This window comes from Oryctolagus cuniculus, chromosome 19, assembly GCF_051225735.1.
Source record: "Oryctolagus cuniculus isolate XC-2025 breed Fujian yellow rabbit chromosome 19, ASM5122573v1, whole genome shotgun sequence".
NCBI classification, from domain to species: Eukaryota; Metazoa; Chordata; class Mammalia; order Lagomorpha; family Leporidae; genus Oryctolagus; species Oryctolagus cuniculus.
The window spans coordinates 68,288,798-68,302,558 of NC_142885.1; the positions used below are offsets into that span (position 1 = coordinate 68,288,798).

The window sequence follows — 13,761 nt, forward strand, 5'->3', positions numbered from 1 at the left end:
GATGGCCCAAGGTTTGGAGTTCCTTGCTTCAACCTGGCCCCAGCAATTACAGGCATTTGGGGGGTGAACCAGTCGGTGGAAGATCTCTTCTCTGTCTCCCTGTCTTTACCTCCCTCAGTCACTCTACCTTTCAAAAAAATAAATCTTAATGTGTAACACATATGAAACACATGACTTGTTTCTGTTAGACGCTGCAGCTTTCAAGTGCCTTCAGCTGATACACATTTTTTATTAAGTTAAATACTCATTGGTCTCTTGTGGCTTGAAAGCAGAGAAAGATTTTTTAAAATGCACAGGACTGTTCTTTTCAGACCTGCCTTTTAAAACTTGGTGCAGTCTTCTGCCTGGATTCGGTGTCGTCTGTGCCTCCCTTGTCTTGGGACATCTCACAGTGCTGCTTCCGTGGCTCTTTCAGGCTGCAGTGATATTTCAAGTCTCCCATTCATTCTACGTGCGGGTTCTCTCAGCAAGGAAAGTCTTTGTGTATTTTATAGCTTTTTGTCCATAGAGCTCTTCTTCAATTGCAGTTACTTCTGAAGATTCCAACTATGACTTGAGCTGGGAAAGGTTCTCTTTGAAGTGGTTTAGGAATTGCTTTTGCCCTGACTCTGCAGGATTCATTGGCTTGGAAGCGGTTTTTGCTTAGTTTCTCAATGCAGCATGGTGCTTTCAGGCCTCCTGCATCGTGTGAATATGGGCTGCAGGCTGTTGGAATCTTGGAGGTCAGGATGTTACTGTCAGCCTTGTCCCTTAACGTTTAGTATCTATTGATACGTCTGAAGCTACCATGTTAACATTTGAGATCTGTATGTCCCTTTCTCATTCCTCCTTTTTGAATTCCACTTTTATTTATCTGTTGGCCTTTTAAAATTTATTTATTTGGCCAGCGCCGCTGCTCAATAGGCTAATCTTCCACCTTGTGGTGCTGGCACACCGGGTTCTAGTCCCGGTCGGGGCACCAGATTCTGTCCCGGTTGCCCCTCTTCCAGGCCAGCTCTCTGCTGTGGCCCAGGAGTGCAGTGGAGGATGGCCCAAGTGCTTGGGCCCTGCACCCCATGGGAGACCAGGAGAAGCACCTGGCTCCTGCCATCGGATCAGCGCGGTGCGCCGGCCATTGGAGGGTGAACCAACAGCAAAAGGGAGACCTTTCTCTCTGTCTCTCTCACTGTCCACTCTGCCTGTCAAAAAAAAAAAATTATTTATTTGTATTTATTTGCAAAGCAGAGATGGACAGATAGAGACAGGAAGAAGCAGAGAGCGCCTGTCTGCTGGTTTAGTCCTCAAATGCTGGACCAGGCAGAGACAGAGCAGGAAGCAACCCAGGTGTTGAGTGTGCATGGCAGGACCCCCGTACTAGCTGCCACCTGCAGCTCCCTGGGTGAGCCTCAGCAGGAAGCTGGAATGGAGAGTGGAGCTGACCTGGAGCCCGGTCACGCTGATAGAGGAGCGCCCAGTTGGAGTCTCAACTACTAGACCAAATGCCCACCCCTCTGTTGGCTTTTCAACTATGCTTCTTTGCATTATTTTTTACTGGTTCTCTAGGAATTGTGGTATATATCCTTAACTTCACAGCCTGCTTAAGGCATTGATCTTGTACCACTTCACATAAAGCAAACCCACAGCTACACAGATGCGTTTTATGGCTCCTTTAAGCGAGGTTTCTGAACCTCGGCACTGCTGACATTTGATGGGGAGGGCCTGTCCTAGGCATTGCTTGACACTTGCAGCATCCCTGGCTTGCACCTGCAGACGCCAGCACCAACCCCTTTTTGACTGTGTCTCTAGATGGTGCCAGACATCCTCTGGGGCAGCTTTGTTCTGTGTAAGACCTCCCCAGTGAGAACACTACTGCGGGGATGGACATCTATATGTACCTCTGCCTGTGTCTGAGCCCCGTCACACAGGATTGTAGTTTTTGCTTAAAGCAACTATAGCAGAATACTTCAGAAAGTTCATGAAAATGCAATTAAAAGATGAATTTATTTTGGTACCCCAAAAATTTGAAGTCCATGCATATAAGGAGTCTGCAAAAATTCATGGAAAGTACATATTATGAAAAAGAGATTCATAAATATTGAAGTGTTTTTTACCAGAATAAGCTTATCTTTTATATCAATTTTTCCATGAACTTTTTCAAGTATACTCATATGTATTTTAAAGAAATTAAGAGAAAAAATAATTTTTAGTTTCTCTAGACTTAATGTTTCTGGGCTGTCTATTCTCCCCCCCCCCCTTTTTTTTTCCTTTTCTTTCTTTCTTTCTTTCTTTTTTTTTTTTTTTTTTTTTTTTTTTTGACAGGCAGAGTTAGAGAGAGACAAAAAGAAAGGTCTTCCTTTCCATTGGTTCACCCCCCAAATGGCCGCTACGGCCGGCACACTGCGCCGATCCGAAGCCAGGAGCCAGGTGCTTCCTCCTGGTCTCCCATGCGGGTGCAGGGCCCAAGCACTTGGGCCATCCTCCACTGCATTCCCGGGTCACAGCAGAGAGCTGGACTGGAAGAGGGGCAACCGGGACAGAGTCCAGTACCGCAGGCGGAGGATTAGCCAAGTGAGCTGCGGTGCCGGCCTCTTTCCCTTTTTTTTAAGATTTATTTTAGGGCCTGGCATTGTGGCATAGCAAGTTAAGTCACCAGCATCCCATATGGGCACCAGTTTGAGTCCAGGCTGCTCCACTTTCCACCTCACTCTAATGATGCTCCTAGGAAAGTGATGGAAGATGACCCAAGTGCCTGGGCCCCTGCACCCACGTGGGAAACCTGGAGTAAACTCTTGGCTTGGACCTGGCCAGCCCTGGCTGTTGTGGTCATTTGGGGAGTGAACTGACAGAAGACCTCTCTCTCTCTCTCTCTCTCTCTCTAACTCTAACTCTGAATTTGAATAAATCTAAAAATGATTCATTTTATTTATTTGAAAGGCAGAGTTGGAAGACAAGGGGAGGGAGATCTTTCACCCACTAGTTCACTCCCCCATGTGCCTGCAAGAGCCAGGGCTAAAGCCAGGAGCCATTCTGGTCTCCCACATAGGTAGTTGAAACCTAAGCACTCGGGTCAGCATCCACTGCCTTCCAGGCATGTTTCAGATTGCTGGACGGAAGCACAGAATAACCAGGACTCAAATCAAGCACTCTAAGGGATGACCGTGACCCGAGGCAGCTGAACACACTGCTAAGATACTTCCCCTCCCTGTGGCTTTTTAATTTTTTAAAAAGATTTATTTCCTTATTTTGAAAGTAAAAGCGAAATACAGAGATGGAGAGATCTTTCATCATATGGTTCACTCTCCAGGTGGTCACAGTGGTCAGCTGTGGGCCACGCCCAAGCCAAGAGCAGGAGCTTCATCCCCGTCTCTCCATGGATGCCAGGTGTCCAAACACTTGGGCCTTCTTCTCCTACTTTTCCCGTATTGTTAGCAGGGAGCTGGATCGGAAGTGGAACAACCAGGACACGGACCAGCACCCATATGGGATGCTGGTATCACAGCAGTGGTTTTACCTGCCACACCACAACACTGACCCCTTTTTAATTCTTGTCAAGGTCTTTCCTATTCACCGGGTGTCTCGGGGCCCACCTTGAATCACAGGCACTCTCTGGGCCTTGGAGATGCTTTGGAGTACAATCAGCTCCTTCCCCTCCTTGGAACACTTAGAATTTTAATGGAAGGAGGTCCAAGATAATGACAAAGCATTTAGACACGTAAGAATTGTAGAGCATCTTAAAAATACAGTGAAGAGGTGCCGGCACCATGGCACAGTAGGTTAATCCTCCGCCTGTGGCGCTGGCATCCCATATGGGCGCCAGTTCTAGTCCCAGCTGCTCCTCTTCCAATCCAGCTCTCTGCTGTGGCCCGGGAAAGCAGTAGAAGGTGGCCCAAGTGCTGCATGGAAGACCAGGAGGAAGCACCTGGCTCCTGGCTTCAGATCGGCACAACTCCGGCCGTTGGGGAGTGAACCAACAGACAGAAGACCTTTCTCTGTCTCTCCCTTTCACTGTCTGAAACTCTGCTTCTCAAATAAATAAAATCTTAAAAAAAAAAAAAATAGAGTGAAGAGTGTCATGGGAGGTGCAGCTGCTATCCAGTGGGCTGCTCCAAGAGAGCCCTGGAGTTGCTCGGGCTGCAGTCGGCAGTGCAGAGGGAGAGCATCCTGTACGGGGCGGGGGGGGGGGGGGGCAAGGCCAGCAGCCCCGGGTAGCAGGGTGAGTCTCGGAGGGTGTCTGCAGGAAGGGATCACTGCATGCCTGGCCACGCTGAGCGCTCTGTCCCTCACTGCACTGAGTCCTCACGACAGCCAGGTGGAGGTCCGTGCTGTCACTTGCTGCCGACCAGGCCACTGATCTGAGCAGCCGCTGGGGTCCTGAGAAGCTGGGGCAGTTTGCGCAGGGTCTAGTCAGGATTCATATCAGCAGCCTCAGCTCCAGGACCCGCCTGCTTAGCCTCATCCAGAACTGCCTCCAGGGCTCAAGTCCAGGCCTTTAAGTCAGCTTGGTGACCAGAGGCTGACCTCTAGCTTTTTTTTCCAGGTATACAAAAGAGCCAAGGCACTGGACCAGTCTGACAACGATATGTCTGCCGTGTACCGAGCCTACATCCACTAAACCACCAACAGCCCACCCCACCCCTCTACTCTTCCCTCGGACCCCTCTCCTCATGTGGGGTCGAGGTCCTGGGACTTAAGTCTGGACCAGTCCATCTGTCTCCACTTCCTTTTATACAGACTTTAAAACTTGCCGTCAGCACAGCACACAGCAGCACCCCTCCCTGAGGCCCTGGGGAGGGAGGGGCGTCAGCAGGATTGGCTTGTGGCGAAGCTCTTGAGCTGGGTACTGGACACACACACACACACACACACACTCACCCCTGGATAGAAGCTACCCAGAAACTGCTGCCTGGCTTTTTTTTTTCCTCTTCCAAGCTTGTCTTATCTCCAAACCCTTCCAGCCAAGGAACTAGGATCAGCAGTGAAAGTGGATGCCTTCCACAGCTTTCTGCAGAACGAAGAGGCTGTCAAGTGCACACACCCACTGTATCTGGGAGGCTCTGGCCCAGAGGAGCCGAAACAGACTCCAGAGAGAGGCTCCTGCAGGACCTCCAGCCTCGGGTGAGCAGACGAGGATGATGTTCACGTCAGAGACAGCAACATGACAACCAGCTCTCCGTCAGCGCCTTTGTGAACTCAGATGAGACTGGCAAAGTCCTGCCGAGACAGGGATCTGGCTTTCAGGAGGAGCAGCGAGCAGCCGGCCTGTAGGTGAGCCTGGAAGCCGGTGCCCTTCACTGCTGCTCAGCACCCCAGCACCCCCACCAGCCACCAAGCCGTGCAGCCCTGAGCCTTGCTCCTCACCGGGCTGTGTTAGCGTTTGGATTTGCATTCCAACCCTTGGGAAGAAGGGAGGGAGAAATAGGCTCCTTCCTGTTTCCGTTACGCCACAGACGTGTCACCTGGCTCTGAGGAGAGCCGCTCTGACTGGGCCCCTTGTGCCCGCCTTCTCCAGTCTGCCCTGCAGGGTCCCCGCATGTCCCTCTCCACTCTCCTCCCTTTTCTCCTCCCCTCTTTCCTCCCAAGTAGACAGTGTCTGTCTGTCTGCCCCTTCTCCGGCCCAGACCAGCCTGACCAACGATGAGCATTTCTTGGGCTCAGCTCTTGATTCAGGAATGAGTGTCTTCACTCCAGCCAGCATCATGGTCTTCGGTGCTTCCCAGGCCTGGGGTCTGTCGGGAGGGAAGAGAACTGGGCCTGACCTAAAGCTGAACTGTAACTGACCCTCAGAGGTACATCTGGGACATCCTCAAGGCCCTAGCATTTCTCCTTGGACAGGGGACCAGAAGGGGCTTGAAATACTGATGAGAACAAGGAGAAGTCACCCAAAGGATGTCAGTTTTTTCTCCCTCTGCGTGGGTTGGATTTTCCAAAGTCACAATTTGTAGAAGGTCAGCATTTATAGTGAAATATATAACTATATATATATACATATATATATAAGGTGGTCGCGGTGGTGTGAGGTCCCCTCACAGCCCTGGCCGTTTTTCACTGATTAGAACCTAGGTAGAGGGTCCCAGAAGACATCGGGGGAGGGCAGGGAAGATGCCCTTTGGGGTTCACACAGTTGTCGATTTCACTGGGATTCTGGACTCACTTCTGTCTGAACACAAAGCCTGTTCTGGAGTCCTGGGGACACTGCGGGGTGGGGGTGGGGGACATGCTGTAATGAATCCGGTTAGTCAATGTTGTCTTAATATTGTTGACAGTTCTGTAAAGTCCCTTTTTAAGAATATTTCTGTTTAAGCTATTTCACCTTTGTTTTGAAGTCCTTCCGTTCTGGAGAGAAAATGTGACACTTGTGAGAAAGCTTGTAAGAAAGCCCCTCCCCCTATTTTTCCTTTAAGCCTCCTTTAAATGACAAATCTAGGTAATTAAGGTTGTGAATTTTTATTTTTGCTTTGTTTTTAATGAACATTTGTCTTTGAGAATAGGATTGTGTGATAATGTTTAAATGGCAAAAACAATACATGATTTTGTGCAATTAACAAAGCTACTGCAAGAAAAATAAAACATTTCTTGGTAACACAGCCGTTCGCGTGCATCTGTGGGCTCCCCGGCCTGGCGCCGGCCGCCCCTCACGACTCAGATCCGTGCGCGCAGGGCCGGGGACGCGCACGGCCCCCGGGCCTCGGGGCAGCCGCCGGCGGCCGGCGGGCTCCGCCTACCACCCACGGGACCCGGCGAGCGCCGACGGACCGCCGCGCAGGCCAATCAGCGGTCGCGGCGGGGCGGGGCGGGGCCGGCGGGCAGCGCTGCGGCCCGGCCTCGTCCGTCCGCACCCCGCTCGGCGCCTGAGGCCGTGCCGGCGCGGGCCGGGTTCGCGCAGCCGCCGGTCTCGTGAGCCAGGGAGGGCCGAGAGGCGCTGGCCAGTCACCGGCACGGAGACGGCCTGGGGGGCGGGACCGGCGCCTGCGCAGCCAATCGCTGGCGAGGGAGGGGGTGGAGCCGGGCGCCGCGGACGGACGGGGGACAGACCCGCGAGGAGCGGGCGGGCGGTCGCGATGGCGACGGCGACGGCGATGGCGGCAACCGCAGCGGAACGGGCCGTGCTGGTGAGCCGCGGGCGGCGGGCGCGGGCGCGGGCGGCGGGGCCGGGCCGTGACCGCGCGCTGTCCCGGCAGGAGGAGGAGTTCCGCTGGCTGCTGCACGACGAGGTGCACGCCGTGCTGCGGCAGCTGCAGGACATCCTCAAGGTAAGCACGGCTTCGCCCCGCCCCCGGGCTGCGTCCCCGCGCCGTCCCGTGGGTGTTGGCTGGGCGCCCACTGAGCACGGGACACCGAGCCCCGCCGAAGGGCACCTGCAGCCTAGCGGGACACGGGCCGCGCTGTGACCCAGGAGGGCTGGGCTCAGCCCCGGGTTGAAGCAGGGACTAATCCGAGAGCAGGAGCGCACAGCCTGTGACACGGGCCAGCACTCAGCCCCTCCGGGCCTGCTTCCCCCTTTGCACAAAGCGGGTAACAACAGCCATCTCGCAGGGCTGTTGTGAAGTAAGCCGGTCATCCCACAAAAATGTCTGGTGCGGTGCGTGGTGTGGCCCAGAATTGCAGGTTTCCGTGACTGGGAGGCCACACTTCTGTTGGGTATTCCCCAGGGTGGGCACACAGGAGGTGCTCAGAGAAGGTGAACGAGCAGGGAGGGGCAGCACGGTGGGATGTACCCAGGAGTCTTGGGGAGGGTCACCTTGGCCCTTCCCTGGCTGACCGGGGGTTGGGGGCTTCTGGGAGGAGCACAGGTGGAACCCGAGTGACCTTACCTGGCTGCCCTCTGCCCTGCAGGAGGCCTCTCTCCGTTTCACCCTGCCCGGCTCAGGCGCTCAGGGGCCAGCCAAGCAGGAAAACTTCATCCTGGGCAGCTCTGGGTGAGCCGGGCAAGCAGAGACCCACAGGGAGGGCTCCTCGGGGTACCCTGGGGCAAGGGCCCTCTGCCCTGCAGACTGATTGGCTGTGGGGTGGGAGGGCCAGGGACAGCCTGCTGGGTAGGGGACAGAGCAGGCGCTACTCTGACCCCATGTGTTGCAGCACAGACCAGGTGAAGGGTGTGCTGACTCTGCAGGGGGATGCCCTCAGCCAGGCGGTGAGTCCCCTGCCCCTCTACCTCCCCACCCGCTTACCCCAGCTTTGCCATGAGCTGCCTGAGCGACTGGGCAGGACCTGCGCCTCTCCAGCCTGTTTCCTCATTTGTAGAATGAAAGCCACCGTGTCCCCCTCCCCAGGGGATCTGTGTGGATCCAGTGAGAGGTGCAAGGGGCCAGAGCCGGGACTTGCTCAGCAGGCAGCACGGCCCGGCATCTGGGCCCCATGGAGCGGGGGCACTGGCAGAGTCCAGTCAGCCACCACCTGAGCTCCATTCTGTGCCTGACCCGACGCTGGGCACCACGGCACTGCCCGCGTCCCCTCCCGCTCTTCCCTTTCTCAGCCTTTTCCCTTTCGCTTCTCTGTGGCTCCTCACGGGCCTGAGTTCCTGTTTCTTGGCCTCCCGTCTTCACCGGTAAATGGCCAGGGCGTTGGGAGGCCCTCGGCCGTGCAGAGCTCTGGGGCCTGAGCCACCACACTTCTCCCCTGCCCCAGTCCCCTTTCTTGACCTGGCTGAAGGGCTCTGAGTGGCCAGAAGCCGCAGGGGGTCCCTGGGCCGGGCTTACCCGCTGTTGCCTGTCAGGACGTGAACCTCAAGATGACGCGGAACAGCCAGCTACTGCACTTCGCCTTCCGGGAGGACAAGCAGTGGAAGCTGCAGCAGGTACCCAGCACTGCGCAGCCTCAGGGCAGGCAGGGGCAGGCCCGGGGCCCGGAGGCCACAGCAAGCTTGGGAGAGAGTGTCCTAGCAGGGACGCCTGTCCTGTGCATGGTCAGGACCCCCTGGGTGGGGTCATTCAGAACAACCCTGTCCAGAGTCTCCAGGGGCTTGCCGTGGCTCCTGGGATCAAGTCCATGCTCCCTCCAGCTTCTGGACCACTGGGCCCAGCCTGCCTGCCCCTCTGCTCCAGGCGGTTGTCTCGCCTTTAGAAGGTGAGCTTCTGGGGTCAGAGGCAGGCTGGACAGGTGTGCACCCTCCCCCCCTGGGAGACAGAGGCCACAGAGGCTGTCTGAAGCCGACAAAATGTGGCCCGGTAACTGCTGCACCGGTGCTGTTTTCAGATCCAGGACGCCAGGAACCACGTGAGCCAAGCCATTTACCTCCTGGCCAACCGGGAGGAGAGCTACCAGTTCCAGACGGGGGCTGAGGTTCTCCAGGTGAGCTGCCCGAAGGCACCGGAGGGCCAGCTCCCCAGCGCAGCCCTGAGCCCTGGCTGGTTCCTGGAGAGCCGGTGACCTCTGACCTGTCTGTACACATCCAGCCATAGCATACTGACTCACAACCTAGGGTCTGGAATCAAACTCAGGTTCCATTCCGAGGGCCTCCAGTGTGAGCTTGGCCACTGTGTGCCCCATTTGCTCACCTGTAAAGGGGCAGGCACACTCTGGTGGCTGTTACCTGCAGTAACACAGGTCAGGTGGCCCCCAGGAAGCACACCGCAGAGTGTAGCAGCTGGGCGTAGTGGCGGCGGCGGGTGTAAGTGACGCCTCCGAGTCTGGAGTGAGCGAGCCCACCTGTCGGAAGCACTGTGCTGCCCCTCGTTGGCTGTGTGTTTTGGAGGGGGTCCCCTACCCTGTGTGTGTCTGGTCCTTCATACTGGGGCCAAGTGCACGTGGCCCTTCCAGAACTGACCACAACCACCCGGGTGGTGTCAGCCCCCTGCCTCCACCAGACCATCTTCACTTCCTGGGCCCGCGGCGGCAGCGGCCGGGCTCTCAGGACTCTGCGGGGCTCTGTTGTGGCTCCGGAAGGTCCCACCGCTCACCAGCCTCCGCCTCAGGGCCTCGGTCTCCTCACCTGTGGGGGTGAGGCTGGCTTCTGCGAAGCCCGCCCTGACGCCGTGCACCTGAGCTGGATGAGGCCCCCTCCTGAGCTGCACTGCCGCCCACCCGTGTGCACAGCCTCGATCCCTGGGCTCACCCCCCAGAGCTCCAACCCCCCACCCCCCCACCCCCCGCCAGGCCACTGCAGGCTGAGAACTCTGACCTGGCAGTAGCGACAGTGACCGCTGCCCCTGGTGCCGGGCCCTGTCCCATCACCCACAGTGGCTGTGACCCGCCCCTCCCCCAGCTCATGGATGCCGTGATGCTGCAGCTGACCAGAGCCCGCAACCGGCTCACCACGCCGGCCACCCTCACCCTGTCCGAGATTGCTGCCAGCGGCCTCACGGTCAGTACCATTGATCCCCGCCCTGTGCTCCCCAACACGTTAACCCTGCCTGGGTCAGAGGCTTCTAAACTGGGCAGTGCAGGAACCTACTTTGGGTGCCTGAGAAAAATCTAGAAGCCCCAGCACGTGGGATGAACGTCTCCTCCCCACTCTGCGAATGGGTCCAGGCCCCAGGCTGCGGTGCAGCTCTGGTCAGTGGGGGTGGTTGGGGTCTCATCCCACCTGCCGCCCCCAGCGGATGTTCGCCCCCGCCCTGCCCTCCGACCTGCTGGTGAACGTCTACATCAACCTCAACAAGCTCTGCCTCACCGTGTACCAGCTGCACGCCCTGCAGCCCAATTCCACCAAGGTGAGCAGAGCCTGCCCCACCCCCGGCCCCCAGACCCGCGGGCCGAGCTCCGCCTGACCGGGACTGGGGCTCTTGTCCCTAGAACTTCCGCCCATCTGGAGGCGCTGTGCTCCACAGCCCTGGGGCCATGTTGTAAGTATGGGGGGGGGGGGGCCTGGCCCCGGAATGCCTCCACCCCACCCCTCTGCACCTGGGGGCTGGACCCGGCCCCCTCTCAGGAACCTGCCCCTCACCTGCCAGTGAGTGGGGCGCGCAGCGCCTGGAGGTCAGCCACGTGCACAAGGTGGAGTGCGTGATCCCCTGGCTCAACGACGCCCTCGTCTACTTCACCGTCTCCCTGCAGCTCTGCCAGCAGCTCAAGGATAAGGTGGGGGGAGTTGCTGGCCCAGCCCTCACGGGGGGACGTTCAGGGGCTCTCATCACACCTCCCAGGTGTCCCCAGGTCCCGAAGGCCATTGCACCCCCACGCTCGGGCCAGGCACCTGGGCCGTGGTGTCACTGGCGAACGTGCCTGTCCCAGACACATTGGCCCTAGCTGACCTTCCCATCTCACCTGGCCACGGAGGGTGCGTGGGCCAGCGCGTGGCTCCATCCAGGGAAACCCAGCTGACTCCCAGCCCCCACTGACCACACGCCAGCACCTGCTGACCGTGCCCTGTCCTCCACAGATCTCCGTGTTCTCCAGTTACTGGAGTTACAGACCCTTCTAAGCCGAGGACCCCAGGAGCCTGTCCCCACCCCCACCCTTTGGGGTGCCAGCCAGAGGTGGGCCCTGCAGGCCGCATATCTCTGCTTCACCCATACTGTCGAAAACACACAGATAGGAGTGGACACACAGCGCCGGGAGGAAGGGCCCCGATCTGGTGGTATGCTGGAGGGACAGTCAGGAAGGCCGGTCACGGGGCGGCCCACATTCCAAGCCCGGCTGGCCTGGACACCTCAGGAACCTTTGGACTCAGGATGGGGCCAGGCCCTGGACGCTCCTTCCTCTTCTTTCCCTCTCGGCTGCGTCCGGTGGCCGGGTGAGGGGCGGGGAGGAGGGGGCCCAACGGGGCGGTGGACGCTCTCCCCGTGAGTGAGCTGCATACCCTTGGCTATGTTTGTGCTGCCATGAGACCTCTAGGAAATACAGTTCATCAGACATCACTGGAGCCCTGGTCTGTCTGTCCTGTCTGGGTGGGGACCAGGTGAGGGTCCCCAGTGGTCAGTAGCCATCAGCTTCAAGAACTGGCAGCCCTCTTCCCAGAGCCCAGCACCACGCCGAAGCTGGACACGGAACCCACCTTAGAGAGGGGCCTCCAAGGCTGAGAGGGACAGGGTCGAGAGCTCGGCCTGAAGTTCGTGCCCAGACAGCCAGTTTTCCTGCCATTAGCTGGGTGGCGTGGAATGGCAGGGCACAGCCCCCAGCTGAGGCGAGGAGGGGCACCATCTCAGTGAGACAGGAGTCCCCACCCAGTGAGGCTTGGAACACAGTCAAGAATCAGGCTCTGGGCAAACACAAGGCATTGTTCCTGTCACCTGGGGCACACTCAAGAAGGGGCTGGCTGGATGCGGTGTTAAGGCTCCAGGGCCAAGTTGTCCACTCCCTTGGGGCCTTCCTGCAAGAGAGGGGCCCAGCGGGGTTCATGTTTGGGTTCCCCCAGCCTCTCTCGGGCTGCACCCTCCCCTGCCCTCCTCCTCCACCACCCCCACCCCTGGTGGAACTCCAGGCTGCCCCGGAGGCAAGCAGCACTCACCTTCCGGGGGCTCACCTTCCGGGGGGTCCCAGGGGAGGCGCAGCAGCAGCAGCAGCAGCAGCAGTGGGCAATGACCAGCAGCAGCAGCAGCAGCACAGTGCCTGGGGGGGCACGGGGGGGGGGGTGTCTAGATGGAGCCTCTGACCTGGGGCTGGGGCAGGGCCTCGCCCACCGCTCACCGCTCACCGATGAAGGTGAGGAAGACGATGAAGGCCACGGTGTCCCACTCGGACTGGAACAGCTGGTGGCTCTTCAGTCTGCCTAGCACTTCCTTGGCCGCGGCCTCCAGCTCCTCCACGGATACACTCATCTTGGCAGGTGCGTTCTGGGCGCAGCTGTCCTGGCCCCCAGGGACCACCTCAGAACCCTGGGCTGCTGTCAGGCCCGGCCTCTCCCCCTCCCGCCCCTGCCTCTGTCCCAGACCCGGCCCTCTGACCCCTGCTCTGAACCTGGCCAGGCCCCTTGCAGCACCAGGAAGCTTCTGAGCTGGCCCAGCCCCGGGTCCTAAGGAGTGCAGTGTGCTTCCTGCTTCCGGATCCACCTCACCTGAGGCCTTGGCAACCAGCCCCGCCCTCCCCCAGGCTCAGCAGGTGTGCTTCCTGCCTCAGCCCACAGGAGAAGCCTCAGTGCTGCAGGGCCCGGGGAAGGGTTGCTGTCCTATCTTTAGTTTGCCGCAGCCCAGCAGTCTGGAACCAAGGGCACCCAGTCGCTGCCGCCTTCACGCATGACAGAGAAAGGAGGAAGGGCTTGTCCACATTCCACTCCCCTCCCAGGGCAGTTAGGGCAGCCGCACCAGGCCCCAAAGGTCCTTGGGCTACCTTCATCCTCAAAATACCTTTGCAAGGTGGTGGTTACTGCCTCGCAGACTGCCCGTGGGACCAGCAGCCGCTGACCCCTGACATCGCTCTCCACGGCACAGGGTGAGCAGCCCGCCTGCCTCTTCTTTCAGGACACAGGGCCTGGTGGGGTGTGGCCTGGACGCAGGGCTGCAGGCCAGGTGGACAGCTCCTTGTCTTGTAGATGCTTGTGGTCGAGCGGGCGACAGACGTTAGCTACAGGGAGTTTTGCATCCAGCACTGATGTGCCCCCTGCCTTATTCTTCAGGCCACGCTGACGGGTGTTCCCGCTGTACAGACGAGCAGACGAGGGCCTGGAGAAGTTAAGGAGCTAGCCTAGGCCGCACACCCGATGGCTTCATTTCCCGCTGCAGTCACACATCACAGGCTCCGTGGCTGCAGACAACTCAAACTTCCCGTCCTACGGCCTGCAGCGCAGAGAGCAGAGCGGGCTGGCCATGCCACGTTCCTTTGAAAGTTCAAGGGGAGAGTCCGTTCCTCATCTTGTCTTCTTTTTGAAAGATTTATTTGAAAGGTGGAGTTACAAAGAAGAGAGAGGGA

The 13,761-nt window shown here is 58.2% G+C and overlaps 3 protein-coding genes across 18 annotated transcripts in view; 2 read left to right on the plus strand and 1 right to left on the minus strand.

The window, feature by feature from the left end:
- Window positions 1–6,559, plus strand: part of GLYR1 (glyoxylate reductase 1 homolog) — a 34,610-nt gene extending 28,051 nt beyond the window's left edge. For all 15 annotated transcript variants that reach the window (XR_016225971.1, XR_016225969.1, XM_070064002.2 and 12 more), the window contains one exon: window positions 4,517–6,559. Coding sequence is in view for 13 of the 15 variants with exons in the window: in XM_070064002.2 (XP_069920103.1) it covers window positions 4,517–4,591 (75 nt within the window). In the remaining 2 variants the exon portion in view is untranslated. The remainder of the gene's footprint in view (window positions 1–4,516) is intronic.
- A 68-nt stretch (window positions 6,560–6,627) lies between these two features.
- ROGDI (rogdi atypical leucine zipper) lies at window positions 6,628–11,774 on the plus strand. The gene is made up of 11 exons (XM_051836154.3): window positions 6,628–7,088; window positions 7,158–7,229; window positions 7,813–7,895; window positions 8,056–8,110; window positions 8,693–8,773; window positions 9,172–9,267; window positions 10,181–10,279; window positions 10,515–10,628; window positions 10,711–10,760; window positions 10,869–10,995; window positions 11,297–11,774. Exons 1-11 carry the CDS (start codon window positions 7,038–7,040, stop codon window positions 11,336–11,338), a joined length of 870 nt encoding a protein of 289 aa, XP_051692114.1. The 5' UTR covers window positions 6,628–7,037; the 3' UTR covers window positions 11,339–11,774.
- A 340-nt stretch (window positions 11,775–12,114) lies between these two features.
- SMIM22 (small integral membrane protein 22) lies at window positions 12,115–12,820 on the minus strand. Of its 2 annotated transcripts, none has more exons than XM_008249632.5 (3): window positions 12,551–12,820; window positions 12,380–12,465; window positions 12,115–12,226 (listed from the first exon to the last, which is right to left on the minus strand). In XM_008249632.5, exons 1-3 carry the CDS (start codon window positions 12,672–12,674, stop codon window positions 12,185–12,187), a joined length of 252 nt encoding a protein of 83 aa, XP_008247854.2. In that variant the 5' UTR covers window positions 12,675–12,820; the 3' UTR covers window positions 12,115–12,184. The 2 variants fall into 2 exon arrangements, with proteins under 2 accessions (XP_008247854.2, XP_008247850.2); XM_008249628.5 differs by having other exon boundaries at window positions 12,365–12,465.
- Between the last annotated feature and the right edge of the window lie 941 nt (window positions 12,821–13,761).

Bases quoted from the DNA above. Each gene is read 5' to 3' on its own strand.
- ROGDI (XM_051836154.3), top strand. From the start codon at position 7,038: ATGGCGACGGCGACGGCGATGGCGGCAACCGCAGCGGAACGGGCCGTG. The intron at 8,111-8,692 runs GTGAGTCCCCTG...GTTGCCTGTCAG, and splicing joins GGGATGCCCTCAGCCAGGCG to GACGTGAACCTCAAGATGAC. The intron at 10,996-11,296 runs GTGGGGGGAGTT...TGTCCTCCACAG, and splicing joins GCCAGCAGCTCAAGGATAAG to ATCTCCGTGTTCTCCAGTTA.
- SMIM22 (XM_008249628.5), bottom strand. From the start codon at position 12,674: ATGAGTGTATCCGTGGAGGAGCTGGAGGCCGCGGCCAAGGAAGTGCTA. The intron at 12,466-12,550 runs GTGAGCGGTGAG...GTGCCCCCCCAG, and splicing joins CGTCTTCCTCACCTTCATCG to GCACTGTGCTGCTGCTGCTG. The intron at 12,227-12,364 runs GTGAGTGCTGCT...CCTCTCTTGCAG, and splicing joins GGAAGGTGAGCCCCCGGAAG to GAAGGCCCCAAGGGAGTGGA.